Genomic DNA, 27,367 nt, shown 5'->3' on the forward strand with positions numbered 1-27,367 from the left:
CCTGTCCCGTGTGTTTCCCCTTTTTATCAGTTAAATTTCAGGGGCTTCTATAGTTTTATATAATGATTCTGTAGATCTTATACTTGGTAATAAATAAGTGGCAAACATATTTCCAGGAATTTTTAGGGAATAATATCTGTCCAAAAAGATATTATTATTTGTGTAATAAATTTGTTTTTAAATAAATTTTTTTTAGAACATACATATGAATGATATTACTATGTTGAATATTTTTGTTACTTTTTTTGCACAAACTTTTTGTAGTCAATTTTACTTTTGACGACAAGATGGCGCTGAATTTGTTTGGCACTGCAATTTGTATGCAGGGTTAACTATCGATCTCCACCCTGTGTACTCTGTTCTAATCAGGAGGTCTTCCTTCTTGTGTTGGTCTGTATAAAAAAGGGATGAGTGGCAGCGTGTGTCCCATGCTCCTGACTAAGTCATCTTTGACGAAACTAGTAGGGCAGACACGGAACACACGCCACTACGAATACATGATCCCGCCGTGGCCATTTAGGATTTGGAACACAAGTTGTTCATATGATATGAAGTGTCTGGTTGTCATCTTTTCATTGTAAGTGCATCTCCCACATTAAGCTGGTGTTTTAATCGGGATTACACTATGGACAGCGTGTCGCTTTCTTTTTCATGATACCATGTCCAACTGAGTATATATGCACAGCGATCTGATAGAACGCAGCAGTACCATTGTTTGAAATGTGGAAAAAGGAGACTGGTATCTCCCCTTTTGTATGTGCTAGCTTAGTCGTGTATGACCTTGATTTGTGCAGTATGATATTCCCGATTCAAATATATACTTCATATTAATGTGTCTTGTACCCGTTGGATTTTATGAATTGTGTGTGGATTTGTTAAGCTGTGAATTAGGCAAAGGTCGCCCACACCTGACTGCTTTCTGGGTAGATGCAGTATGGCGCACTATGCATTCCTAAAGCTTTAATTGCCCTACACATCATGTGTGACAGAAGGATGGATTTTGTCATGGTTTGCTGGTATCTGCTGTCCCTAATTTGAAAGGACAGGCTCTTTTAAAAGAGTATTTAAAGTCAATGCTATGAATTCCATAGTTTGCAGGAGGGAGCGGGTAGGATCACAGGCTCACGGAAAAACAAAATGGCTGGGACCTTAAAAGATGGCTGTTGCCTACAGCTTCCATGTGCTTAATGCGCATAACCATTAGTGTTTGGTATCCACATCTGTCATTTCCCTCATAAATCGAAGAACCATGGAATACACAGTTTTTAGCTTCACATTTGGATTCCTTTGTTTTATTTTTTTTTCAATTTGTGGTGACACAAGAGTTTGATATATTTGCATTGCACATACATTTTAATTTATCTTAGCGCTACACTATTGTTTTGTGATGTTTACCATGCTATTATGGTATTGTGCTAGCTGCTATATGTTTTATTACCATCCAACAGAGAGCACATTTTTTTTTTTCGTTCTTATTTATGACACTTTAATTTTTGCATCACTCTTTCTGCAGTTGAGTGGCTGCATGTGCGTGTGTGTGCGTGTGTACCTCAGGCTATGGTTGGTACGAGTCCCTCTGGTTGGCATGTCAATATTTAATTGCTGTTAACCGCCTAACGATCTACATTGGCAAAAGCGGCCTCTGAGGGCTGGATTACGCATCTGGTAGGTGATCTGTGTGCCCGCTGGCCCAGCTGTGACTTGTCACACCATATGCCGAACACTAGGTCCTGGCCAAAGACTGACCACCAGGACCCGGTTATCTGCTCTGTGTTACATCAAACAAAGCTCTGTGACTGTAAACACAGAGCTGTGTTTAGTGACAGGAGATCTTGCTGCTTGTTCATTCCCTGCTAAGCAGGGAAAGAAAACAACTAGATCCCCTGTAAAAGCAGTACACAGTAAACCCATATAAACACTTTCTAGGCACACAATAACCCCTAGATCGTCCCAGATGTTAACCCCTTCCTGTCCAGTGTCATAAGTACAGTGACAGTACATATTGGCACTGATCACTGTAATAATGTCACTGGTGATGGATGTCAGTCGCAGTTAATCAGATTCCCCCAGTGTCAGATTACCCGCCTCACTACTGCAGTACCAGTTATAAGTCGCTGATCGCCACAATTAGTTGTAGAAAACAAAAAAAAAATTCCAGTATATATGACAGTTTGTAAATGCTATACCTTTCACAAAAACCAATATACACTTATTGGGATTTTTTTTTTTACCACAGACATGTAGCAGAAAAGAATTTGGCCCAAATTTATTAAGGGATTTTATTTTCATTTATTCATTTTTTTAATTGGATATGTTTTATAGAGGAAAGTAAAAATACTGTTTTTTTTCCCTTTCAAAATTGTTGGTCTTTTTTTTTTTTTTTATATACCACCAAAAGAAAACTATTTCTGTGAAAAAAAGTATATACATTTTGTTTGGGTATAGCATTACATGACCGCGCAACTGTCAGCTAAAGTAGCACAGTGCCATATAGCAAAAAATGGCCTGGTCAGGAAGGCAGTAAAACCTACCAGAGTGGTAAATGCATTACTATGTGGCAGTTATCAGTGTGAAGCACAACACGTTTATCAGAAATTCACTGGTTTAAACTGTGAACTGTTATTTTTGTTCTATATTGTACTGTATTTTTTACTTTTGTCTTAAACCATAAACAGGACTTGAAAAAATAATTCTATACTTCTTTGGCTATTGGCTTTACAGGCACTTACCCGTTGGCATATCAGGACCTGGGCTACGGCTTGGGGTAGTGGGACCTGGAGACAAGCTGTGAGTTGGGGAAGCTGGGAGGCTCTCACTGGAAGACAAGGACTGATGGAAGCCTGAAGAAAAACTCTTGCTTGTTTGTAATACTGCGGACTGCTTAGAAAGCTTTCTGAAAAGTGAGGACTTCCTACAGTAAGAGAAAATGTTATATTGAGTAATAATTCTGGCCATAAAAAGTAGACAGTACACATTACTGTATAACTATATTTTACAAAATCCAGCAAAATAAAAAAGTAGCCTAAAGCCAACCTCAAACCTCTATAGTAAGTGAACAGGTAAAGATATGGTCACCAAATGATAATTTTCACACATAAATGTTGCCTTGCATTGCCCAACTGTGCATGTTTATGTGATAAAGTACAGATTATGTACAACACTAGCACTGGCCAAGGAAAACTATTTCAGCCAAAACTGAAAACAGCTAAAAGCTTTAAAGAGCTACACTCTTTGCTATTGCATTCCGCTTAGCCATCCAGAAGGCAGGAATTAAAAATATGCATCTTTTAAAAACCTAAGAAATATGTTTATACCTGATTTTTTTCAATACAGTAAGGATACCTAAAGTTTATATATAATATCTCCCCAGAAGTGGTTGCACAGCTAAGAAAATTACCTGGTACATAATTATGGTACATGTAAAGTGTTGACCCTTTTTATACAGGCCAATAATCTCAGGATTGGCCATGAAAGACTCATTTACATGTCTTCACCATGTATCTACAAATGTTATACATTAAACATGCAAAAATAAAATTTTTTAAAAAACGTTTTCCTTTACAATGGTTAAGTTTTGGGTCACAATTGAGAATCATTTATCACCCATCTTATTGACTTCTCTCCCGTGGGTACCATTCCAAATTCGCCCCTTACTTTCCATTTCTTTTGGGATTCTACTCCTCTCATAAACGCTTGGAATTCCATTCTTTAATACCACCACTTCTCCTCATATGTTAGACCACTTACTCCTATCTTGGGGAACTGATTTCTCACCAGGATTTTCTCAAACATGTTCTTAAATGGACACATGCAAGCCTCTTCCAGATTCTTACAGCTACCCTACATGGTAAACGCCAACCTTTCTCGACCCTCAACTTAACTTACAACCCGACCACAGATGCTGGCTCCAATACTTTCAACTGCAAAGTCATGTAACTCATTTAAAAAGTAAGGGCCAGCTTTCCAGGGACACGACTTCTCTTTTAATCCCTTTGCTTAAAAAGGTGCACCCCCTACAGATCTTATAACACAATTATAGAATTGTTACATAAACACACATTCTGCAACACTAATATCTTAGCATGGGAAAAATAACCAGACCATTAATCTCAAGAAGATGACCTACACAAGATATTCAACTCTTACCCTTAAAGCTGTTGTAAACCCTCACAGATTACTAGTGAAGTGACTGGCCTCAGGTAATACACAGAGAAACAAATCCTCCTACATAAGTTGTACCTGTATGTCATCTGTCCCCTACATCCATTAAAAAGTGCAGAATTTACATAGGATCTCCCGACTCTGAAAAGCAGGGGGCGGGGAGCTGAAGTTACACTCGGTGAGCACTCACTTCACAGAGCACATAGGAACAGAGCTGAAGCTGTCAACCACAGGCTGTGCCCTTCCCTGTCACCATTTTTGTCACCAATAGTGGTGTCTTGGCGATTTCTACTAAACAAATCCTATAGATGGTATGTTTGTAATTCTCTACTCCATTGCCGAAAATTTTTTTTGTTTTACCATGTACAGAGATGTGCTGTAACCTACAGTACATGTATTTTTCTTGAACAATATTTAAAAAAATAAAAAGTTAAAATAAATATTTTCAAATACATCTGATCGTTGCTGGTGATGCAAAAATGCAGTAAGGATCATGCACCATTCTGTGGTTGCATTGTTTCCATATTCATTGCTTTTGGACTAAAAATTTTAAAATGTATAAACAAGTCACCAGCTTTGATATTCCTATACCTCTAAAGCCAAAAAAGGCCTCCTCAGTTTTTTTTTTTTTTGAACAGGCATTGATTTTAAATCCCAATTAGAGTAAGCTTCAACCCCAATTTATTAGGATATTCAGCCTTAACGTACCTGTCTTGAGTGTCTTTTTTCCTGTTCTTCTTGGTTCTCCTTGCCATGCGTCCTTTGCAACTATTTTTTCTGGCAGGTCCAATCTTTATAGAAGTGTTTTCTAGTGGGGTAGTCCTTAGAGACACTTTGTTGCCGCTCTGTTAGTTCAAATCAAAGTTTCCATTATTTAGGATCAGTGACAAAGGGGACATAAAGGGAAACTACTTTAAATCTGCTTTTATATGTATTAAAAACGTGTTCTACAAATAAATGTTTAAACACACGACAAAGGATTCCCAAAGCTCTTTAAGCTCTCTAAATCACAGCTTAGCAGTTGTCTTCTTAGTTGGCTTTGTTTGATTGAAAGCTTGGAATAAACCTTATGATAAAGGTATAACTCATCGCTAATGAGTCAGTTTTGTATAAAAATTGACCCTACAGAGCTCTGTAAATAGACCGTCTTGTTTTAAAATGCTTACAAAAACACAGCCAATCAGTTTCACATGAAACATATAAAAAGCAGACCACTAAAAAAAATTAAATATTAACTTACAAAGTTTTATATTTACCAGTTTAAATTTTTTGTATTCCTATGCGATAAGAAAAAAAACCCCCCAAAAAAACACACTTAAGGCCGCTACGTATTCTTTTTAACAAAGAATATGTAGTGGCCTGACAAAGAGTACGTCCTGTAAAAGTAATTTCACATATACACCTCCTTTGTGTAGTTGCATGCATGTACCGTATTTTCCGGCGTATAAGACGACTGGGCGTATAAGACGACCCCCTACTTTTCCTGTTAAAATATAGTGTTTGAGCTATACTCGCCGTATAAGACTACCCCTCTTCCAACGCACACCAAATAAAAATGAAAAAACATCAGATTTGATTTCAATATGGTATGCTATTTCAGTATGGTATTCCAATGATGGGGTGCTATTCCTCCCACTGACACCAATGATGAGGCACTACTCCTCCCACTGACACCAATGATGGGGCACTATTTCATCCACTGACACCAATGATGGGGCACTATTTCATCCACTGACACCAATGATGGGGCACTATTCCTCCCACTGACACCAATGATGGGACACTATTCCTCCCACTGACACCAATGATGGTGCCCCATCATTAGTGTCAGTGTGTGAGGAATAGTGCCCCATCATTAGTCAGTGGGAATAATAGTGCCCCATCATTGGTGTCAGTGGGAAGAATCGTGCCCCATCATTGGTGTCAGTGGGAAGAAACGTGCCCCATCATTGGTGTCAGTGGGAAGAAACGTGCCCCATCATTGGTGTCAGTGGGAAGAAACGTGCCCCATCATTGGTGTCAGTGGGAGGAATAGTGCCCCATCATTGGTATCAGTGGGGAGAACAGTGCCTCATCGTTTGTGTCAGTGGGGGAGAACAGTGCCTCATCATTGGTGTCAGTGTGGAGGAGGAATAGTGCCCCATTGTTAGTGTCAGTGGGGGAGAGGAGCAGCTGCTCCTTCTTCCAGTTCGGCAGCTCGATTTTCGCGGGGCCGCTCGGCTCCGCCTCCTCGCCGGTGATTGGTCGCCTGTGTGCCTTTCCAGTGCTGGTGCCCAATCACCGGTGAGGAGGTGGAGCCGAGCGGCCGCGTGACCATCGAGCGGCCGAACTGAAAGAAGGAGCAGCCGCGCTTCCTGGACCGGATCGTCGTGGGACCGGAGCCAGGTAAGGTACAGCAGCCCCTCTGCCCACCCCTGTACTTAGTGTCCGTTGGAGGAGGGGGGGGCGGCGCCGCGCCGCCCCTCGAAAAAGTGCCGCCCTGACACCGGCTCGCACCGGCGTATAAGACGACCCCCGACTTTTCAGAAGATTTTCAGGGGTTGAAAAGTCGTCTTATACGCCGGAAAATACGGTAATTATAAACACATACAAAAATAATAAAAATAGGTATACCTTTAAAAGCAGCTCTACAACATCCATATGTACCAGGCCAAGAACAGACTCTCCATTCACATGGGTTATCAGATCTCCAGCTCTTAACCCCGCTTCATGAGCTGGGCTTCCATCTTCTACATTCTGGAAGAATACAAAGAAAAGGTATTCTGAATTGCTTAAATTAAAAAAGAACACTGGGGGGAAAAAAATTCCCATGCAGAGGAACTGTGCTCGCACTGCATGGGTTAACTGCTTGTTTTTGTCTAGGGGATCAGAGAGCAGAGATACACTTGATCAGACAATCCTACCAGCCCAAGAATTGTCCCTGCCACTCCTGCCCACCGTGGTCTTCTGTGGTGGACTGTTTCTGACCAGCTCTGGGTGTGACAGCAGGAACAGTCCACCGCTGGACTTGGGGAAGCACAGTTTTCCTGAGAATTATTATAGGCTGTATGTTCACCCCTAGACAAAACAAGCAGTTAACCCATGAAATGCAGGCACAGCCCCACTGCATGAAAAAAAATAATTTCCCCAGAGTTCTGCTGTAAGCAGTGTCCAAATTGACCAAAAATATTACTCACCCAAACCATGTGGTGTACAGTATATACATCACTTTCTCCCATGTAAACACGAATTGCACGTAAAGTGAAGCCATACTTCTTTCCGGAGCTGTGAATAATTATTGGGGGGCGCAGACCTGCTATTGCCACAGCAGTGTATCGATTTGGAGAAGAATCTCTGGAGGAAGGATTAGATGGAACGGAATGTGGAGAAATGGGGCTTGTAAGAGATCCACTGCTAAAATCATCTGTGGGAACAAATAAACAAACAATCCATATGAATTTCTCCCTGCTAAGAAATATTCTAAACAACTACAAACGTGACTGGTGTCTGTAATTACTATTGTTTACTTCTAAAGATGTCAAATACATACAAACAGCAAACATTTTCTGCTACAATAGTTTTTTTTATGTACAAATATAAAGGAATCTACCTACTGAGAACAACATACTTATTCCCAGATTTCCAGGATAAATAACTGAATATTCTTAAAATTAGAAAGACACTGAAAAATTTGCCTGCATTTTAGATTCACTGACTGCAGTACTGAAGGGTACTTTTTCCTTCAAAATTCTGTACTAAAGTACAGAATGTTTATTTTAAAAGGTGAATTTTTTCCAGGCATAGTGAATGAGGTGAAACTGCCGATTTCATCAATCCAATCATTTGCAAGCAAACATCCCATTTTTTTTTGTTGTCCTTGCATATCATTGGCTAATTTTCATTTACCTTTTTTTACGAAGCTAAGCAAAAATCCACTTTGCAAAGTGAACATGTTCTACTCCTTTAGTAAATCAACCTTAAATGCTAATAAGAAAAAGCAGCTTGACAGCTGTTCATAGCTTCCACAAAGGCCTCTTTCACACCATACATAGGAGGAAAAACTGACATGCAGAGACGTCAGTTTACATTAGTTTTCATGCACGCTTCAATGAGTTTTATACACGTTGCAGATTCCCGCGCATAACAAACCTGCACATGGTACCAATGCTGTGGAGTGAACAGGGCACATAGAGATCAACTGATTTCGTTGTGACCTTGCAGAACTCATGCAGAAAAACGGATGTGTCTGCACCATGGTGTGAACAAGCCCATACAGTATACGTTTTATGCAATTAAGGTTTCCGCTTTTATCATTAGCTAAAAGTGGATTCAATTTTCTAAATCGGCATGGAAATGCCAAGTACACTTGTGTTACGGTCTCTACCTTTTGGTTAAATTTGGATTCAAGCCCAGAAAAAAATTAGAACAGAGGGAACAATATTCTGTTAATCATTGCATGTTAAAGCGAAATTATACCTTTCCAAATAAGTACACTGAAAATGGGCCCTCAGGAGCTTTTAGCCATAATGTGCTAGTATACACAGAATAGTAACACATTGTTGTAGACTTACCTGGCACAGGGTATTAAGTGCTCCTATTGTTCATGGGCGCTTCATCTGCCCCAGTTAGCCTTCTGGGCTCCGACTGTTTGGCTGATTGATTGACCAGGCCATGATGATGTCACTACTGCACATGCATACGGGAGTTATATCGTCATGGCACACAGGAGTACCATAAATGTACTCTGAGCTGCACATGCGCGCCTTAGTGTATACAAATGCTGAAAGGCATAGATAAGCATTTATGACAGAAGAAACCAATAAGATTTCTTCTGTCATAAAAATCCTGCCTTTCAATAATCCTATAAGCCATTTTGCTAAAGGAAACAAATATGTGCACTCAAAAATGTGTATGTACACTCACTACACTGCTTAGAATTTCTGTGCACCACAAGAATCTTTGTTAGCCATCACCACAGGCTATCCCCGTTTCAGTCGATCCTGAATACGGCGGCCAGACTCATCCACCTTACCAACCGCTCCGTTTCCGCCACCCCCCTCTGCCAATCCCTCCACTGGCTTCCGATTACCCAACGGATCAAATTCAAAATGCTAACACTGACGTACAAAGCTGTCCATAACTCTGCCCCAAACTACATCACCGACCTAATATCCAAACACCACCCAAAACGCTCCTCACAAGACCTCCTTCTCTCTAGTTCCCTGGTCTCCTCCTCCCATGCCCGCCTCCAGGACTTCTCCAGGGCATCACCCATCCTATGGAACTCCTTATCCCAATCCATCAGACTATCACCTACTCTCCTCTCCTTTAGGCGCACCCTGAAAACCCACCGCTTCAGGGAAGCCTACCCCGCCCTCTGCTAATTGCCGATCTCCTCCACTCTTCCTATCACTCCATCCCCCACAGCTATTCCTCCTGTACCACTATCCCCTCCCTCCTAGATTGTAAGCTCCAAGGAGCAGGGCCCTCGAACCCCTCGTGTGTTGCATTGTATTGTTATCGTACTGTCTCATGTATTGTCTCCCATTGTAATTTACAGCGCTGAGCGAACTGTTGTCGCTATATAAATACTGTATAATAATAATAATAATAATGAAGACTGGAATTTCTGGCAGGATCAACATTAATTTTTCAAACACTTGCAGCTTTTCCATGGTGTACATGCATGTATTGTAAGGCTGTACTGCATATGTTTTTATTTTACCCATGTACACTTTAAAGTGATATTAAAGGCAATAAAAAAAAAAAAAAAACCACACAAAAACATGCATGTTATACTTACCTGCTCTGTGGCAGTGGTTTTGCACCGAGCAGCCCCAATCCTCTTCTTCTCAGGACCCCGTGCTATCGGGCACTCAAGCAGGCTCGCTCCTCAGCTGCTGCTATGCGTGTCCATTCACACACAGAGCAGTGACTCAGACCCGCCCTCCTCATTGATTGTGATTGCCAGCAGTGAGAGCAAATGGCTCTCGTACACATTGCCGGATCGTGAGACGTATTGGCAAGTAAGATTAGTACTGGGGGGGGAGGGGGCTGCTGCACAGTTTTTAACTTTTGCACAGAATGCATGAAGGTAAAAAACCTTGAGCTTATACAACCAATTTAATGAAATTCAGAAATAAGAAAAATTTGGGTTATAAAGTTTTCTTCCTGAGTAAACATTCTCTTACAGCAAAATCAATGGATCATTTAGGTATGATGTTATTTGCCAAGAATACAGATAAGATTAGCTTTTGAGAGTTTTGAGCTTTTAAATGAGCTCTTCAGTAACTAAAGTTTTTTTTCTTTTTTACGGGTCTCTGTGGTGAACATGGATGTTATAAAATACAATTCTTGTCTTGGAATTTTGATTTTGTGGCAGACAGAAAGCATGTTGCCATTTAAAAATTCCCAGTATCAGACAAGCAATGAATGATGGTAGATAATGCATGAAAATTTGTATAGGAGTTGTTCGACTATTTGCAAAGTGGCTCACCAGAGGTAATAATCAGCGACAGAGCAGAAACAGATGCAGACTTGGGTACACGACTGCCTGGGGTAGAGCTGTGTATTTCAGTTCTCTCTCTCTGACTCCGCAGTCGACGACATGAACCCAGATCCAGGTTAGGTGTGGTAGAATTCTTGGCACCGGTGCTATTACTACGCAGACGAGTTCTGCTAAGGCTCACAATTTCTGAAATAAAATTTTAAGACACAAACAATTTGTCACAAGCAGTGTAATATACTGGTATGCATAAATGTATTTATAAGGTTGGGCTCTTCATGCATGGTGCAACTCCATACTAATGCCCATGCTATGGGAATGGGATGTTCAACAAGCTCATATAGCTGTGACTAGTGCCATGTAACTTCCTCTTGCTCAGTCTCCATTGTTACGGATAAGATTAAAGTAGAGCTATAGGCAAAGGTTTTTTTTTTTTCCACTTTGGAAAGAGTAAGGGAGGGTTATAACTGCTGTCAATTTTTGTCTGCCATCTGTGTCCCATAGCCAAAACAGGAAGTGAGAGGAAATCCTTGCAAATTAAGGGAAGCCATTAGAGGCAGCCAAGACACAGATTGAGTGTCCTACTGGAAAATTTCCCCTCTCTAATGTTTCTAGAGATAACCCAAAATTAGGGATTTTCTTTTACTTTCACTTTTGATGGTAACAATAAACAGGACAAATAGAGAGTGCGAATCTCCCTAATTGAAGTAGAGGTAGCAATAAACACCTAACAGATGTTATAATCCATCTACACTCTGTCCAAAACTGAGAAAAGTGTTACCTTTAGTTATACTTTAAAGGTTTGAATCTGCCTGGTAGCGGTGAGAAATGCAATAGTTATTATTATTATACAAGATTTATATAGCGCCAACAGTTTGCTCAGCGCTTTACAATATAAAGGGAGACAATACAGCAACAATACAAGAGGGTTAGGAGGGCCCTGCACCTTGGAGCTTACAAATCTAAGAAGGGGCTAGTGGTACAAAAGGTAATAACTGTGGGGGATGGACTGGTAGGAGGAAAAGAAGATTCCATTATTAGCTGAAGGCAGGATAGGCTTCTCTAAAGAGATAGGTTTTCAGAGATCACCTAAAAGTGAGAAGAGTAGGCGATAGTCTGATAAATTGGGGTAGAGAGTTCCAGAGGATGTGGGAAGCTCTGGAGAAGAGCATGAGAGGAGAAGACAAGGGAACTAGAGAGCAGGAGGTCATGCAAGGAGCAAAGAGTACTGTTTGGGTGATATTTGGAGACAAAACTGTAGATGTAATTTGGGGCAGAGTTATAAATGGCTTTATAGGTTATTGATGATGTTTTGAATTTTATTCATTGGGCAATGGGAAGCCAGTGGAGGGACTGGCAGAGAGGGATGGCAGATATGGAACAGTTAATAAGGTGGATGAGTCTGGCAGCAGCATTCATGATAGACTGAAGAGGGGATAGCCTGCGATGAGATAGGCCAATGAGGAGGGAGTTACAATAGTCAAGGCGAGAGATAACCAGGGAGTGAATAAGTTGCTTAGTAGTTTCAGAGGTTAAGAACGGTTGCTACAGCAGGCTTCAGATATGTAGAATACAGCAAAGATGACTGCAGAATGTGAGAAAATACCTCTGTTGCAGTACTAAAGTAAAGGGGTTCCTGGATCACCTTATAACTGAGAGATGCAGAGCAAGAGACTTTGATTAGGTAGGCTGTGTTCAAAAGATGCAAGTATCTCAAAAGATAAAATTTTAAATTTTTACTAGAGCTCACGTTTAGCAAAGATTCTTACCAGAAAAAGAGGTTGGCTTGGAAGATGTTGCTTTCATCTCCTTTGCAGAGAAGGTGGGCTTTTCTGATTTGTGGTCAGATGTCTCATCTTCAGAGGAGAAAGCAAATTTTGGCATGGCATCCAGGCTGCAAGTGCTGGTCAGGAAGCAGGGGCTTGCACTACGCTCACTTAACCACGAGTTATGGGAGGATCCAGAGGAAGTCCATGACCTTAATCTGAGGGAAGACAAAACAGAAAACGAAAACCTTATATTACCTACCACTAAACTAGTTACAGAATCAACTGTATGTCTGATAACAAGACAAGTTAAAAAAAAGGTACATCTTAAGGACTATGGAAAAACAAAAAAGGTAATGCAAAAACAAAATGTAAATTGAACTGCCGCACTGCTAAAGGCTCCAGATATGACTTTATTCTAGGAAAGGTCAAAGGCACAATCAAGAGTATTCAACACATTTCAGGGGTCCAAAAACACCTCATCAGGGCTTGATAGAGAAAACAATGTAAATGCATTAGATGTTAAAAGCAGAGTTCCAGTAAGAATAAAAAAAAATAAATAAATTTGTAGAATAAACTGTAGCTGCTGACTTTTAAAAAACAGACACTTACCTGTCCTTCGATCCCACGTTGTCCCCTCTGCAACCCATTTCACTGCCCTGTGTTCCCGGCGCCGGCATCTTCAGTGTGGGCATCTGGTGGTGACAGCTTGCACCATCATAGCCAGGTGCTCACTGCGCATGCGTGATTAGCGCTGTGCTTTTTGAATGGTCCCGTAGTCTTCCACTTCCGATCGCCTGGGCGATCACAGTGGGAGTGGGTACCTGCCAATTTCAGGTAACCACCCCCCTGCTTCCCAAAGGTGCAAATCCTTAAAAGGGAGCGGGGGACCATTCTTTAAAGCAGAACTTCCCCTTTTTGGTGGAGCTCTGCTTTAACTGGAACTTAAATGGTATTGCTTCCAGCGTGATTATCTGCACTTGTAAGTTGGGGCTGCCAAACAAACTATTTTTCCCACTTTCCTTAATAAAACAAAAAAAAGGAGACATGTATATAAATAGGACAGGTTTAAAAACTGGGGAATTCCTGCACATGGAGTATTATTTGCCAACATATTTTGCCGAGACCTCTGCGGGTGTCCTGCGACCACTGAGTCCAAGATCATTGGGCCATAACTAAGCTGAGACCAAGACTAAATGGGTCATGTCCATGTTGAGGCCAAGACCAGTATGAGGCAATGCATGACCACACAATTGTCAGTTAAAGTAACAGCGCTGTAATGCAAAAAATGGCCTGGTCAGGAAAGGGGTAAATCCTCTGGAGGGCAAGTGGTTAAAGTGTTACCAAACCCACAACAGTAAAATCAGTCTGTATATGCAGTAAAGCATGCTTGTTATACTCAATGTGGAACCTAAGGGGTTAATCGTCTGCATTGTGTAAAAATGCTGTTTTATCCTTTCTTCTCTGCCCCTCCTCTTGTTGAAATGTCCACTTCATACTGACTGAATCTGTAGTCACATGCACAGTTTGGTGTGTATTGCTAGAGAGTGCTTTTTTTTCTTGGGAGAGTGCATGTGATCAGCACAGGGCCAATCAGCACTGTCCAGAAAGAGGGTCAGGGGTTTCACATCCTGACTAAAGCAGAAAGAAAACTCCTACAAAACTATAACCAGTGCTCTGCTGAAGTCTCAAGACTGCTCTGACTGCTAAAGAGAAAAGGTATTTAGCAGTTTATATTTACTAAAATAATTGCATTTCCATGTTCTGTGTACTGTAGGAGACCAGATATAGTGAATGCATGGGCAGGGGTTTAGTAACACTTTAAGCTTCCTGTCAGAGTATAAGTGCCTGTCTGTATCAGAGGTACAGGCAGACAGTTACATAGACAGTCTGTAAGGCTGTGACATTACACCCACAATCTGCCGATCGCAGAACTGCATTACAGGCTCCTGACAAACATAAATGCATTTTAACTGCAAAAAAAAAAAAAGTGCATTTATTAATTTTTTCTGTAAAGGTGAACTTCTCCTTTTATGAAGCAGACACCGGAGCTTGATCTGACTGTTCAGAGTGCGCTTGTACTGAGCACCGAAGTGCTTCCATGTGCGTGGGTAACCTAATGGAATAAAGGTTTTTTTCTCGCTGGGGTCAGCATCTCATTTACCCAATACTTTTCTTTTAAGCACGCAATCGGTGCTTGTCACACTGCAAGGTCTCTCCCCTCCCTGCTAGTCTTCGGGTGCAGTGCTTTAGAAAGGCAGGGAGGTGAGGAAAAAAACATCGCAATGTTAAAAACATTAAAAGTTTAGGTCGCCATTAAGCACATTTTGTTTTAAAAGCCCCAAACATTTCTAAAAGCACCTCTGCCTAAAAAAAAAAGAAAATCATTTTTGCCAGGATAGAAAACATGAAGGGTTGATGTTTTTTATCATCAAGTAGATTGGTACCCCAATTTTAGTTTTGGTTTTAAATTTCCACACCCCTGGTATGTAGGAGATATAGACATACACTATATTGCCAAAAGTATTGGAAGACCCCTCCAAATCATTGAATTCAGGGGTTCCAATCACCTCAGTGAATTCAAGCGTGGTACCGTGATAGGTTGCCACCTGTGCAATAAGTCCATCCATGAAATTAAAATGCAATTAAATATTCCACAGTCATCCGTTAGTGGTATAATAAAAGTGAAAGCAACTGGGAACAACAGCTGGGAAAAACAAAGTGGTAGGCCACGTAAAATGACAGAGCGGGGTCAGCGCATGCTGAAGCGCACAGAAGTCTCCAGCTGTCTGCAGAGCCAATAACTAAAATGTCTCCAAACTTCGTGTCACCCTCAGATTAGCACAACTACAGTGCATAGAGAGCTTCATGGAATGGCCAAGCAGCTGCATCCAAGCCTTACATCAAATACTTTGCAAAGCATCGGATGCAGTGGTGTAAAGCACGCCACCACTGGACTCTAGAGCAGTAGAAATGTGTTCTCTGGAGTGACAAATCACGCTTCTCTGTCTGGCAATTTTGGTGGGGGGGGGGGGGGGGTTATGGTGTGGGATTAATTTTCAGGAGTTGGGTTTGGCCCCTTAGTTCCAGTGATGGGAACTCTTAAGGCGCCAGCATGCCAAGACATTTTGGACAATTTCATGTGGAAACAATTTGGGGATGGCTCCTTCCTGTTCCAACATGACTGCGCACCAGTGCGCAAAGCAAAGTCCATAAAGACATGGATGAAAGAGTTTGAGGTGGAGGAACTTGACTGGCCTGCACCTCAACCCGATATAACACCTTTCGGATGAATTAGAGCAGACTGCGAACCAGGCCACCTTGTCCGACATCAGTGCCTGACCTCAGAAATGCACATTCCCATAGACACATTCTGGCACATTCCCATAGACACACTCCTAAATCTTGTGGACAGCTTTCCCAGAAGAGCTGAAACTGGGATAGCTGCAAAGGGTTCACCAACTCAATATTGAGCCCTACGGACTAAGATGCCATTTAAGGTCATGTGCATGTAAAAGGCAGGTGTCCCAAATGTTTTGGCAATATAGTGTGTGTGTGAGTATTACACACACACACACACTTTTTTTTTTTTTTTTTTTTTAAGTTTGCCCACTTAAAGAAATTAAGGGTTTATAATTTTTATCATAGGTGTATTTTAAATGATAGAGACAGAATATCGACCAAATATCCAGAGAAATCACACAACATAATATGTTATCAAATGAGTTGCAGTTCAGTGAGTAAAATAAGTATTTGTTCCCCTACCAACCAACAATAATTCTGGCTCCCACAGACTGGCTATTAGTTCTGTAAATTTAAGAAGGTGCTCCTAACGAAAATTTGTTATGTGTATTTCAGGGACAAGAGTGTAGACCTGAACAAGGCTGGAATGGGCTACAAGACCATCAGCAAGAAGTTTGGCGAGATGGAGACAACTGTAGGCGCGATTATTAACAAATGGAAGAAATACAAAATAACCATCAATCACCCTGGGTCTGGAGCTCCATGCAAGATTTCGCGTCATGGTGTAAGGATGATCATGAGAAAAGTGATGGATCAGTCTAGAACTACATGGGAGGAACTTGTGAATGATCTCAAGCCAGTTGGGACCACTGTCACCAAAATAACCACTGGTAACACAATACACTGCCATGGATTGAAATCCAGTAGCGCCCGCAAGGTCTCACTCCTCAAGAAGGCACATGTACAGGCCCATCTGATGTTTGCCAATGAACAACTAAATGATTTAGGAGGATTGGGAGAAAGTGCTGTGGTCAGATTTATTTTATCGAGTTTATATAGCGCCAAAGGGTTTGCTCAGCGCTGTACAATAGAGGGGGGGACAATACATGAAACAGTACAGTAACAAACAGCACACAAGGGGTAAGAGGGCCCTACTCTTTCGAGCTTACAATCTAGGAGGGAGGGGGTAGAGGTACAGGAGGAAATGGCTGCGGGGATGGAGTGGTAGGAGGAGGGAAGGGCAGCGGCTGTTAGGTGAGGGTGGGGTAGGCTTCCCGGAAGAGGTGGGTTTTCAGGGAGCGCCTGAAGGTGAGGAGGGAAGGTGACAGTCTGATGGATTGGGGTAGTGAGTTCCAGAGGATGGGGGAGGACCTGGAGAAGTCTTGCAGTCGTGCGTGGGAGGAGGAGACCAGGGAGCAAGATAGAAGGAGGTCCTGTGAAGAGCGAAGGGTACAGGTAGGGTGGTACCTGGGAATCAGGTCGGTGAGGTAGTTAGGGGCAGTGTTGTGAATGGCCTTATAGGTCAGAGTGAGAAGTTTGAATTTGATGCGTTGGGCAATGGGGAGCCAGTGGAGGGAGAGGCAGAGGGGGGTGGCAGAGGTGGAGCGGCTGGTGAGGTGGATGAGTCTGGCCGCTGAGGTCAGGATGGTCTGAAGCGGGGAGAGTTTGCACTGGGGTAGGCCGGTGAGGAGGGAGTTGCAGTAGTCAAGGCATGAGATAATCAGGGAGTGTACGAGTAGTTTAGTGGTGTCTGGGGTAAGGAAGGAGCGTATCTTGGCGATGTTCCGGAGGTGGAGCCTGCATGTGTTTGTAAGTGATTTGACATGAGGTTGAAAGGAAAGGTTGAGTCCAGAATGACGCCAAGGACCTTGGCTTGCTGGGCGGGATTGATGGTGGTGTTGTTGGTAGTGATGGAAAGGATGGGGGGGGGGCGCGGGAAGGGGGAAAGACGAGAAGCTCGGTTTTGGAGAGGTTGAGCTTGAGGAAATGGAGCGACATCCAGTCAGAGATGTCGTTTAGGAGGTGAGTGATGCGGGCGGAGAATGTGGGGGTGAGGTGAGGGGTGGATAGGTAGATTTGAGTATCATCAGCGTAGAGGTGGTAATTGAAGCCGTGGGAGTGTATGAGTTTGCCAAGGGAGGAGGTGTAGATGGAGAAGAGAAGGGGTCCAAGGACAGAGCCCTGGGGGACCCCAACAGAGAGGGGGAGGGAAGGGGTGGTGGCACCGTTGTAGGAAACGCTGAAGGAGCGTTGGGATAGATAGGACGAGAACCAGGAGAGAACGGTGTCTCTGATGCCAAGGGAGAGTAGTTTATTAAGGAGGAGGGGGTGGTCGACTGTGTCAAAGGCCGCGGAGAGGTCTAGGAGAAGGAGGACAGAGTAGTCGCCTTTGGCTTTGGCGGTTAGTAGATCGTTGGTGATTTTGAGGAGGGCAGTTTCGGTGGAGTGTAGGGGACGGAAGCCGGACTGTAGTGGGTCAAGGAGGTTGCTGTCAGTTAGGTGGGCGCTTAGGCGATCGTAGACCAAGCGCTCAAGGAGCTTGGAAGTGAGTGGCAGCAGGGAAATTGGTCTGAGGTTGTTGAGGTCAGTGGGGTCCAGGGAGGGCTTTTTGAGTATGGGGGTGATGTGCGCATGTTTTAGGGGGGAGGGGAAGACGCCAGTAGAGAGGGAGAAATTGAAGATGTGGGTAAGGGAGCGGATGAGGGAAGAGGGGGGTGACCGGAGGAGTTGAGAGGGGATAGGGTCCAGGGGGCAGGTAGTGAGGCGGGCTTCTGAGAAGACTCTGGTGACTTCCTCAGTGGTAGTAGGGCTGAAGGAGTGCAGTGATGGGGGGGTTACGGTAGGCAGGGCCTTGGGTGTGGTGGGGGGCAGTGCCGTTGCGAGGTCAGAGGAGGGGAGAGATGAGGGGGTGATGGAAGGGGGGAGGCCAGATGGAGAGGTAGATTGCAAGTTGACTATGTCCTTGCGGATTGCGTCAATCTTGTTGTGGAGATGAGTGGCAATCTCGTGGGCGGTAAGTGAGGTACTGAGTGGAGGAGGGGGGGGAGAGAGCAGGGAGTTGAAGGTGGAGAAGAGTCGGCGAGGGCAGGTGGAGAGGGTGCTGATCAGGTTAATGAAGTAGGCCTGCTTGGCGGCGTGGAGGGAGGAGGTGTAGGTGAGGAAGGCAGATTTGTAGAGGGAGAATGGATGAGGGGACCTGGTTTTGCGCCATAGTCTCTCCAACGCACGACTGACGTTTGAGGCATTTAGTATGGTCGTTCTGCCATGGTTGGAGCGGTCTGGGTTTGATGTTGCGTGTGGTTAGGGGTGCCAGAGAGTCTAGGGTAGCTGATAGTGAGTCGTACGCAGTGGTGGCTAGGTCAGGACATGACAGTGGAAGGATGCTGTCGTGTAAGCGGTCGGCAGCCGAGTGGAGGGGGGCCGGGTGCAGGTTGCGGAGGTTGCGGCTGGTGATGGTTTGGCGCACTGGGGGGGGGGAGTTAGGGGAAGGGGAGGTGGAGAACGTAAGGAGGTGGTGGTCGGAGAGAGGGAAGGGGGTGTTAGTGAAGTGGTTAAGGGTACAGAGGTGGGAGAAGACGAGGTCCAGGGTGTTCCCATTGATGTGGGTGGAGGATTGAGTGTATTGTGTGAGCGCGAAGGAGGAGGTTAGGTGGAGGAGTTGGGAGGTAGCTGGGGTGTTGTCGTTGATGGGGATGTTGAAGTCCCCGAGGATGATGGTCAGTAGCTCAGAGGAGAGGAAGAAGGGAAGCCAGGCGGCGAAGTCATCCAGGAAGCGGGCTATGGATCCGGGGGGCCTGTAGATCACTGCAATCCTTAGGGGGGTGGGTGAGAAAAGCCGGATGCAGTGAGCCTCGAAGGAGGAGAAGGTTAGGGAGGGGGGGTTAGGGAGGACCTGGAAGGTGCTCAGCGGTGATAGGAGCAGGCCAACACCACCACCTTTGTGACCGCTCAGTCTTGGTGAATGGGACCAGACGAGACCTCCATGGGAGAGTGCCGCAGGGGAGGTAGAGTCAGTGGCCTGTACCCAGGTTTCGGTGATGGCTAGGAGGTTGAGGGAGCTGGAGATAAAGAGGTCATGGATGGCAGTTAGTTTGTTGCAGACCGAACGGGCGTTCAGAAGTGCAACCGAGAGAGGGGGGATGGATGCGGGGAGGAGGTGCACAGGTATGAGGTTGAGGGGGTTGCGGCGGCTGGCGGGAGCAGGGGGGTTCCTGGAGGGGGGGTGAGGTGGTGAGGGGCCAGGGTTCGGGGAGATGTCCCCAGCGGATAGGAGAAGGGTGAGGAGGGTGGCATGGGAATGGGAGGTGCAGGAGCGTGTGGGTCTGGTAGTGGTGGCACGTGGGTCGACGGGGGATGAGACCAAAGTTGAGCTCTTTGGCATTAACTCGACTCGCCTTCTTTGGGGGAAGAAAAATGTTGACTATGACCCGAAGAACATCATCCCTACAGTCAAGCACAGAGGAGGAAGCATTATACTTTGGGGCCATTTCTCTGCTAAAGGTACAGGCCGACTTTGCCGCATTGAGGGGTCAATGGACGGGGCAATGTATTCTAAAATCTTTGAAGAGAACCTTCTTCCCTCAGTCAGAACACTGAAAATGGTTCGTGAATGGGTCTTCCAGCATGACAATGACTTAAAACATCCTGCCAAGGCAACAAAGGAGTGGCTAAAGAAGAAGCACATTAAGGTCATGTAGTGGCATACCCAGTCTCCAGACCTTAATCCTATAGAAAATTTATGGAAGGAGCTGAAACTTCAAGTTGCCAAGCGACAGCAAAGAACCTTAAGAATTTAGAAAAGATCTGTGAAGAGTGGACCAAAATCCCAAAATGTGTGCAAACCTGGTAAACTACAAGAAACGTCTTACACCTCTGCTTGCAAACAAGGGTTTCTCCACCAAGTACTAAGTCATGTTTTGCTTGGGGATCAAATACTTATTTTACTCACTGAACTGAAAATCAGTAACATCATCTTTATCATGTGTTTTTGGTTGATATTCTGTCTCTATCATTTTAAATACACCCATCATAAAACTTATAGACCCTTCATTTCTTTGTAAGTAGGCAAACTTACAAAATCTGCAGTGGATCAAATAATTATTTCCCAACTATATTTATATATATATTATACACATACTGTACACACACACACAAGCAGTGGAAGGCAAGTAGCACATAAGATGCGCTGTGGATGTGTTGGCAGACCCTTGGCAGGTAGCACTGATGCGCGGGTAGATTGGGACACACAAAAAGGGGCATCCTTGGTGTCCACAGAAGCAGGAAATTCTCAGGCAAAAAAAAAAAAAAAAAAAAACCACCACAGGAAATTTTCATACAGAATTTTTTGTACCCAGAGGAAGGTGTTAAAGACCTTTAGATTCAGTAGTGAGAAGATGCCCATTTTGCTTTGGGGGCGGAGAACAGGTTTGAATAGAAACCTTGAAACCTCTCCTTTTCTAGTACAAATGGCTATGAACCCTTCGGATCCCATGGAGTGTGAGATATATTTCTTCACGGGAAGTGTCAGGTTTCATACTACAAACAGAGGCAAACCATTACTCTATGCAGTGCAATACCGCATGCCTCATGTTTCAACACAAATTTAAACTGTTGACAGAGGAGAAATGTGCGTACAGGGCAAAAAAGACACCATAAAACTACATGATCTATGTACACGTCCTATGCAAGTGAAAAACACAAAAGGCGAAGGCAGGAATTTTAGATTTCTGGTAAAAAATTTACCTGGTCTCAGTGTGCATTTGATTTTCATCTTCTCTTGACATGACTCTGTCCCATTTTTCTCCTCGTTCTTCCTTTTCATCACTATGGCTTCTTTCAGTTGACGAGAAGCTGAGACTGAGTTGTGCAGCAAGATGCTCTGAGCTGCTATAAACCTACAAAGTTAAGAATTAAGATTGTAAAACAAAGTAGCTATTGCCCCAATCCAGCTAACAATTCTACCTATACTCATTGCGCTCTCTTCTCCCACCTTTACCCATGCTACTATGGCACTACTACACTACAGTCATCACAAGCGACTGTATCATATTTTTATAAGGGGACATTTGTATAATGAGGGCCATTACTGTTATAATTACCTTGCTGAATCGATGAGAGCACGAGGAAAATTGCCTAATTTCCACAGAGGGCTCTTCATCATTTGTTTCCTCATCTTCTTCAGAGGCCAGATGATGATAACGTTCAGAGCGTGCTGAATGTAGTGCAAGAGAATTTAATTAGAAAAAAAACATGTAGGTACCATGTACAGAGACAATGCAGTTGATTTCCTAAAGAAGTAGAGAATGTTAACATAAAAATGAAGGTTCACTTGGTGGTGATGGGAGAAGAGACAGGAGAAATAGGTAGTGGGGTTCTGGTTTGGTGGTGAGAGGTAGTTGTGTGTTTGTAAGTGGGTGGGGGGGTGTCTTGTAGTGAGAATGAGGAGCAGTTGTGGTGTTAAGAAAAGACAAGATACTGGTGTCAGCTGCTGTGTCAAGGGCCTTCCTGAAGAGGCTTTTTTTTTAGTCGACTTTTTAGAACAGGTTTTTTTTTAGTCGACTTCTGTCGAAGGTACATGTTGGACAGAAAGGTATTCCTCCATCCACTTTGTTTTTGTAAATGGAGGCCCTCTGGCTGAACAAAAAAGTTACTTATGTATGGCAAGCCTTACCTTGTCCCTCCCTGGATTTAGAGGTATGTGCCCTACAGATTGTGTATGTAAGCTGGCTCTTGGGTATGTGGGCATGTGTGTAGGCAACAGCAAGGGAGCAGACATTTCCCCTGTCTTCCCTGACACACACACAGCGAGCATCATTTAAAAAAAAAAAAAATGCAATCAGCACACGTTACTCAATGTTCTCAACCCTATTATTTATAGATCAAGAGAAGCAAAACATCTTTCCATGCATTATACTGACAGAACTTCCCCACTGTATGGCAAGGCTTACCTCTCCCAGTCTGTTTACAAGCCCTTCTGTGCACGGTTATCACAGAAGAGGGTAGAGCAGGGGGGTCAAACTGGAGGCCCTCCAGCTGTTGCAAAACTACAAGTCCCATCATACCTCTGCCTTTGGGAGTTATGCTTGTAACGGTCAATCTTGCAATGCCTCATGGGGCTTGTAGTTTTTCAACAGCTGGAGGGCCGCCAGTTTGACACCTGTGGGGTACAGGATTCAGGCTGCAAAGCTCATACAATACGTCACCTCCTCTCCCCTCAGGACTGTGTAGATTGTGTAAAAATATTGTGTGTGCTGTCACTGAATGGAAGGTAGAGAATGAAGGCTGCACACACATTACAGTCATCTCCTTTCCCCTCACCTCTATGTAATGTGTGTACAAGACACCTGTGTCATGTTGTCTCTGAACAAAAAGGTAGAAGAGCCAGGCTGCACAGAAAACAGACAATGCAAACACTCCTCTCCCTCCATCTAGTGCTGTGTAACAACTGCTTTAATAAGGTGTTTCTACTACCATAGGACATGAAAACGAGTTATCCTCGCTAGAGTGCTATGGCATACCAAACTAACAGAAAAAAAAAAAACAAAAAAAAACCACATACTCCAAATTTACAGATAAGCATCAAAATATGTTGCATGAGATTCCTTGCTAGACTTCAGTTGCCAAATTTCTTGCAGGGTTACCATTTACCAGCCCTAACTTTGACCAGAAAATCTAAAACTGTTGGTAGATGTAAAGCATAAGTGCATGTAAGATGATCTAAGAATATTTCTAGAAAAAAAAAACAATTTTTATTTGACTCCGGAGCCTAAAATTTAAATATGACTGTAGACCAACTTAAAATGGCCTACTTCCCACTTACTATTTTTCCAAAGCCAGCCAAAGACACCAAAAACTGTTATTTGTAAACACCTAAAAGAGTTTAACGTCTAGGACACCATACATTTTAATAGTTAAAAAGTTAACAATAAGCATTCCAAAGTACATTAACAGGAGTATGTTCATTTAAAAGTGACCAATGAATTTCAATTATTTTTGCCTTTTTTTTCATGCAGGAGAGAAATCCGAGTCATCTAGGAATGATGACCCCACCTCCACCTAAGAACTGTACTTGAATCACCTCCACCAGATCATCCCCCGCAGCTATCACCTTTTGTATCATCTCCCCCTTCCTTTAGATTGTAAGCTCCATGAGCAGGGCCCTCACATTTCTTCTGTACTTAAATGTATTGTAATTGTACTGTCTCCCTTATATTGTAAAGCGCTGTGCAAACTGTTGGCGCTATATAAATCCTGTATAATAATAATGACAGAAATTACTACTAAACATGCCAACTGCTATATGCACATTGTACATATTAACAAACCCTCAGTGTATTCTTACTGTCAAAATAGCTGGTATCATCTTCAGCATCTAACTGTGGAACAAACTCAGCCTTTTGCCTCAAAAGCCCATTCCAGTCCAAGGAATGGAAGAAAAGGTGATGCTTTACTTCTTGTGCTCCACCTGGTAATATAAAAACATCAAAACAAATTATAATCTACCATTAAAAAAATAAATAACACATATACATACATATATATATACACACACACACACATATATATATACACACAAATATATATATATATATATATATATATATATATATATATATATATATATATATACACATACATATATATATACACATACATATATACACATATATACACACACACACACACACACACACACTATACACACACACACACACATACAGCGTGTAAAATAAGTATTGAATACATCACCATTTGTCTAGGTAAAATATATTTCTAAAGGTGCTATTGACATGAAATTTTCACCACGTCAGCAACGACCCATGCAATCCATACATACAAAAAAACCACAACAGATAAAGTTCAGAAATTAAGTTATGTGTAATAAAATAAAATGACACGGGGAGAAAAAAAAAAAAAAAGTACTCTACACATGAAGAAAGGGAGGTGCAAAAAGGCATGGAAAGCCAAGGCACCAGCTGAAATCTATCAGTAATTAGAAAGCAATCCTGCCCCGTCAGTGCAAAATTAAGATCAGCTGGTTCAGTCAACTGATGGCCTATAGAAAGGTGTCTCATTACCAAGGTGCCACACAAGAAACCGCTCATGATGGGTAAAAGCAATGAGTTCTCCCAAGACCTTCACAACCTTATTGTTGCAAAACATACTGATGGCAATGATTACAGAAGGATTTCTAAATTTCTGAATGTTCCAGTGTTGGGGCCATAATCCGAAAGTGAAAAGAACATAATTTCACCATAAAGCAGCCACAACCAGGTGCTCCTCGCAAGTGAAAAGAATTATCAGAAGAGATGTCCAAAAGTCAAGAACCACTTGTGGAGAGCTTCAGACAGACTTGGAATTAGCAGGTACAATTGTTTCAAAGAAAACAATAAGTAATGCACTCAACCACCATTGCCAGTATGCACGCTCACCACGCAAGACTCCATTGCTGAAGAAAAAGCATGTTGAAGCTCGTTTAAAGTTTTCTGCTTGGGGGCTTGGGAAGGGGGCAGATTACAGCAAATCCCATTGGCTCAGTAGGCAGCAGGAGGCGTATCTGCTGTAGCTTTAGTTAACCCATCAGATTCTTCCTCCTAATCATGCTGGCCAACCGTTCCAATACAGTTTCATACTGATTCCTTCCTGCTACTTCTACTGTCAGTGATAGAAGGAAGTTGGCATACTTGCGGACACTTCTCTCATTGACATTCATGGATAGCTGTAAAAATGTTGTAGTGTTTCAAACTGTCCGTGATTTTAAGAACACTTGGCAACCCTGTATATGATGAGGTTGTCTGCATAAATACTAACAATGACATCAACTCATACAGCTAGAATAAATACACAGCTACTTGATACCTGTTCCTAGGCGCTCCAATGGATTCTGCCGCAACAGTCGTGTGATGAGGTCCTGAGAGTCAGCTGGAAGAGCTTCTTCCCCTCCTGGCCAAACAATGTCATCTGGAAAAATAAAACAAAATGCCATCTTGCTTTTATTATAAGTTCTAAGTACACTTCTAATGTAATGCTAACCACTTTAAGACCAGGCCCCATCCTGACAGTTTGTTTACATTTAAAAATCAGTATTGTTTGATAGAAAATTACTTAGAACCCCAAAACACAGACCCACTTCATACCCTTTATTGGGATTTTAAGCGGTAGACCAACGCAAAGTGGCACATAAAATTGTAAAGTGGAAGGAAAATGATAAATGGTTTTCAAATTTTTTTTACAAATAAATATGTGAAAAAGTGTGGCGTGCATTTGTAATCAGCCCCCATGAGTCAATACTTTGTAGACTCACCTTTCGCTGCAATTACAGCTGCAAGTCTTTTTGGGGATGTCTTTACCAGCTTTACACATCTAGTGACATTTTTGCCCATTCTTCTTTGGAAAATGGCTCAAGCCATCTGTCAGATTGGATGGAGAGCGTCTGTGAACAGCAATTTTTAAGTCTTGCCACAGATTATCAATTGGAATAAAGTCTGGACTTTGACTTGGCCATTCAAACACGTGAATATGCTTTGATCTAACCATTCCATTGTAGCTCTGGCTGTATTGTTTAGGGTCGTTTTCCTGCTGGAAGGTGAACCTCCGCCCCAGTCTCAAGTCTTTTGCAAACTAACAGGTTTTCTTCTAAGATTGCCCTGTATTTGGCCCCATCCATCTTCCTATCACCTCTATTCGCTTCCCAGTCCCTGCGAAAGAAAAGAATCCCCACAACATGATGCTGCCACCACCATGTTTCACGGTAGGAATAGTGTGTTCAGGGTGATGTGCGGTGTTAGTTTTCCACCACACGTAGAGTTTTGCTTTTAGGCTAAAGTTCAATTTGGATCTCATGTGACTAGAGCACCTTCTTCCACATGTTTCCTGTGTCCCCCACATGGCTTCTCGCAAACTGCAAACGGGACTTCTTGCGGCTTTCTTTCAACAATGGCTTTCTTCTTGCCACTCCTCTATAAAGGTCAGATTTGTGGAGTACACGACTAATAGTTGTCCTGTGGACAGATTCTTCCACCTGAGCTATGGATCTCTGCAGCTCCAGAGATACAATGGGCCTCTTGGCTGCTTCTCGGATTAATGCTCTCCTTGCCTGGCCTGTCAGTTTAGGTGGACGGCCATGTCTTGGTAGGTTTGCAGTTGTGCCATACTCTTTACATTTTCGGATGATGGATTGAACAGTGCTCCGTGAGATGTTCAAAGCTTGCATTTTTTTTTTTTTTTTTTTTTTTATAACCTAACCCAGCCTTAACCATCTCCACAACTTTACCCCTGACCTGCCTGGTGTGTTCCTTGGCCTTCATGATGCGGTTTGTTCACTAATGTTCTCTAACAAACCTCTGAGGGCTTCATAGAACAGCTGTATTTATAATGAGAATAAATTACACACAGGTAGACCATTTACTAATTAGGTGACTTCTGAAGGCAATTGGTTCCACTAGATTTTAGTTAGGGGTATCAGAGTAAAGGGGGCTGAACACAAATGCACACCACACTTTTCCGATTATTTGTAAAACATTTTGAAAAGCATTTATCATTTTCCTTCCACTTCACAATTATGTGCCACTTTGTGTTGGTTTATCACAAATTCCCAATAAAATACATTTACATTTTTGGTTGTAACAAGACAAAAATGTGAAAAATTTCAAGGGTTATGAATACTTTAGACGTCCTAAAGAATAAAATGGTGGGAGTTGTAAATTTGTATTTG

General features: G+C 42.8%; 1 protein-coding gene across 8 annotated transcripts in view; it reads right to left on the reverse strand.

Moving 5' to 3' along the window:
- The window catches only part of MAST3 (microtubule associated serine/threonine kinase 3), a 282,906-nt gene that overhangs the window by 12,102 nt on the left and 243,437 nt on the right, over nucleotides 1-27,367 (reverse strand). For all 8 annotated transcript variants that reach the window (XM_089670052.1, XM_089670050.1, XM_089670047.1 and 5 more), the window contains 10 exons: nucleotides 25,513-25,614; nucleotides 23,996-24,118; nucleotides 21,753-21,865; nucleotides 21,397-21,548; nucleotides 12,415-12,629; nucleotides 10,637-10,834; nucleotides 7,338-7,564; nucleotides 6,775-6,897; nucleotides 4,870-5,006; nucleotides 2,730-2,911 (listed from right to left, as the gene is read on the reverse strand). In XM_089670052.1, the coding sequence (XP_089526178.1) occupies nucleotides 2,730-2,911; nucleotides 4,870-5,006; nucleotides 6,775-6,897; nucleotides 7,338-7,564; nucleotides 10,637-10,834; nucleotides 12,415-12,629; nucleotides 21,397-21,548; nucleotides 21,753-21,865; nucleotides 23,996-24,118; nucleotides 25,513-25,614 (1,572 nt within the window). The remainder of the gene's footprint in view (nucleotides 1-2,729; nucleotides 2,912-4,869; nucleotides 5,007-6,774; nucleotides 6,898-7,337; nucleotides 7,565-10,636; nucleotides 10,835-12,414; nucleotides 12,630-21,396; nucleotides 21,549-21,752; nucleotides 21,866-23,995; nucleotides 24,119-25,512; nucleotides 25,615-27,367) is intronic.

Source organism: Staurois parvus, unplaced genomic scaffold (assembly GCF_062004578.1).
Source record: "Staurois parvus isolate SC_StPar_1 unplaced genomic scaffold, SC_StPar_1.0 ptg000086l, whole genome shotgun sequence".
Lineage (NCBI taxonomy): Eukaryota > Metazoa > Chordata > Amphibia > Anura > Ranidae > Staurois > Staurois parvus.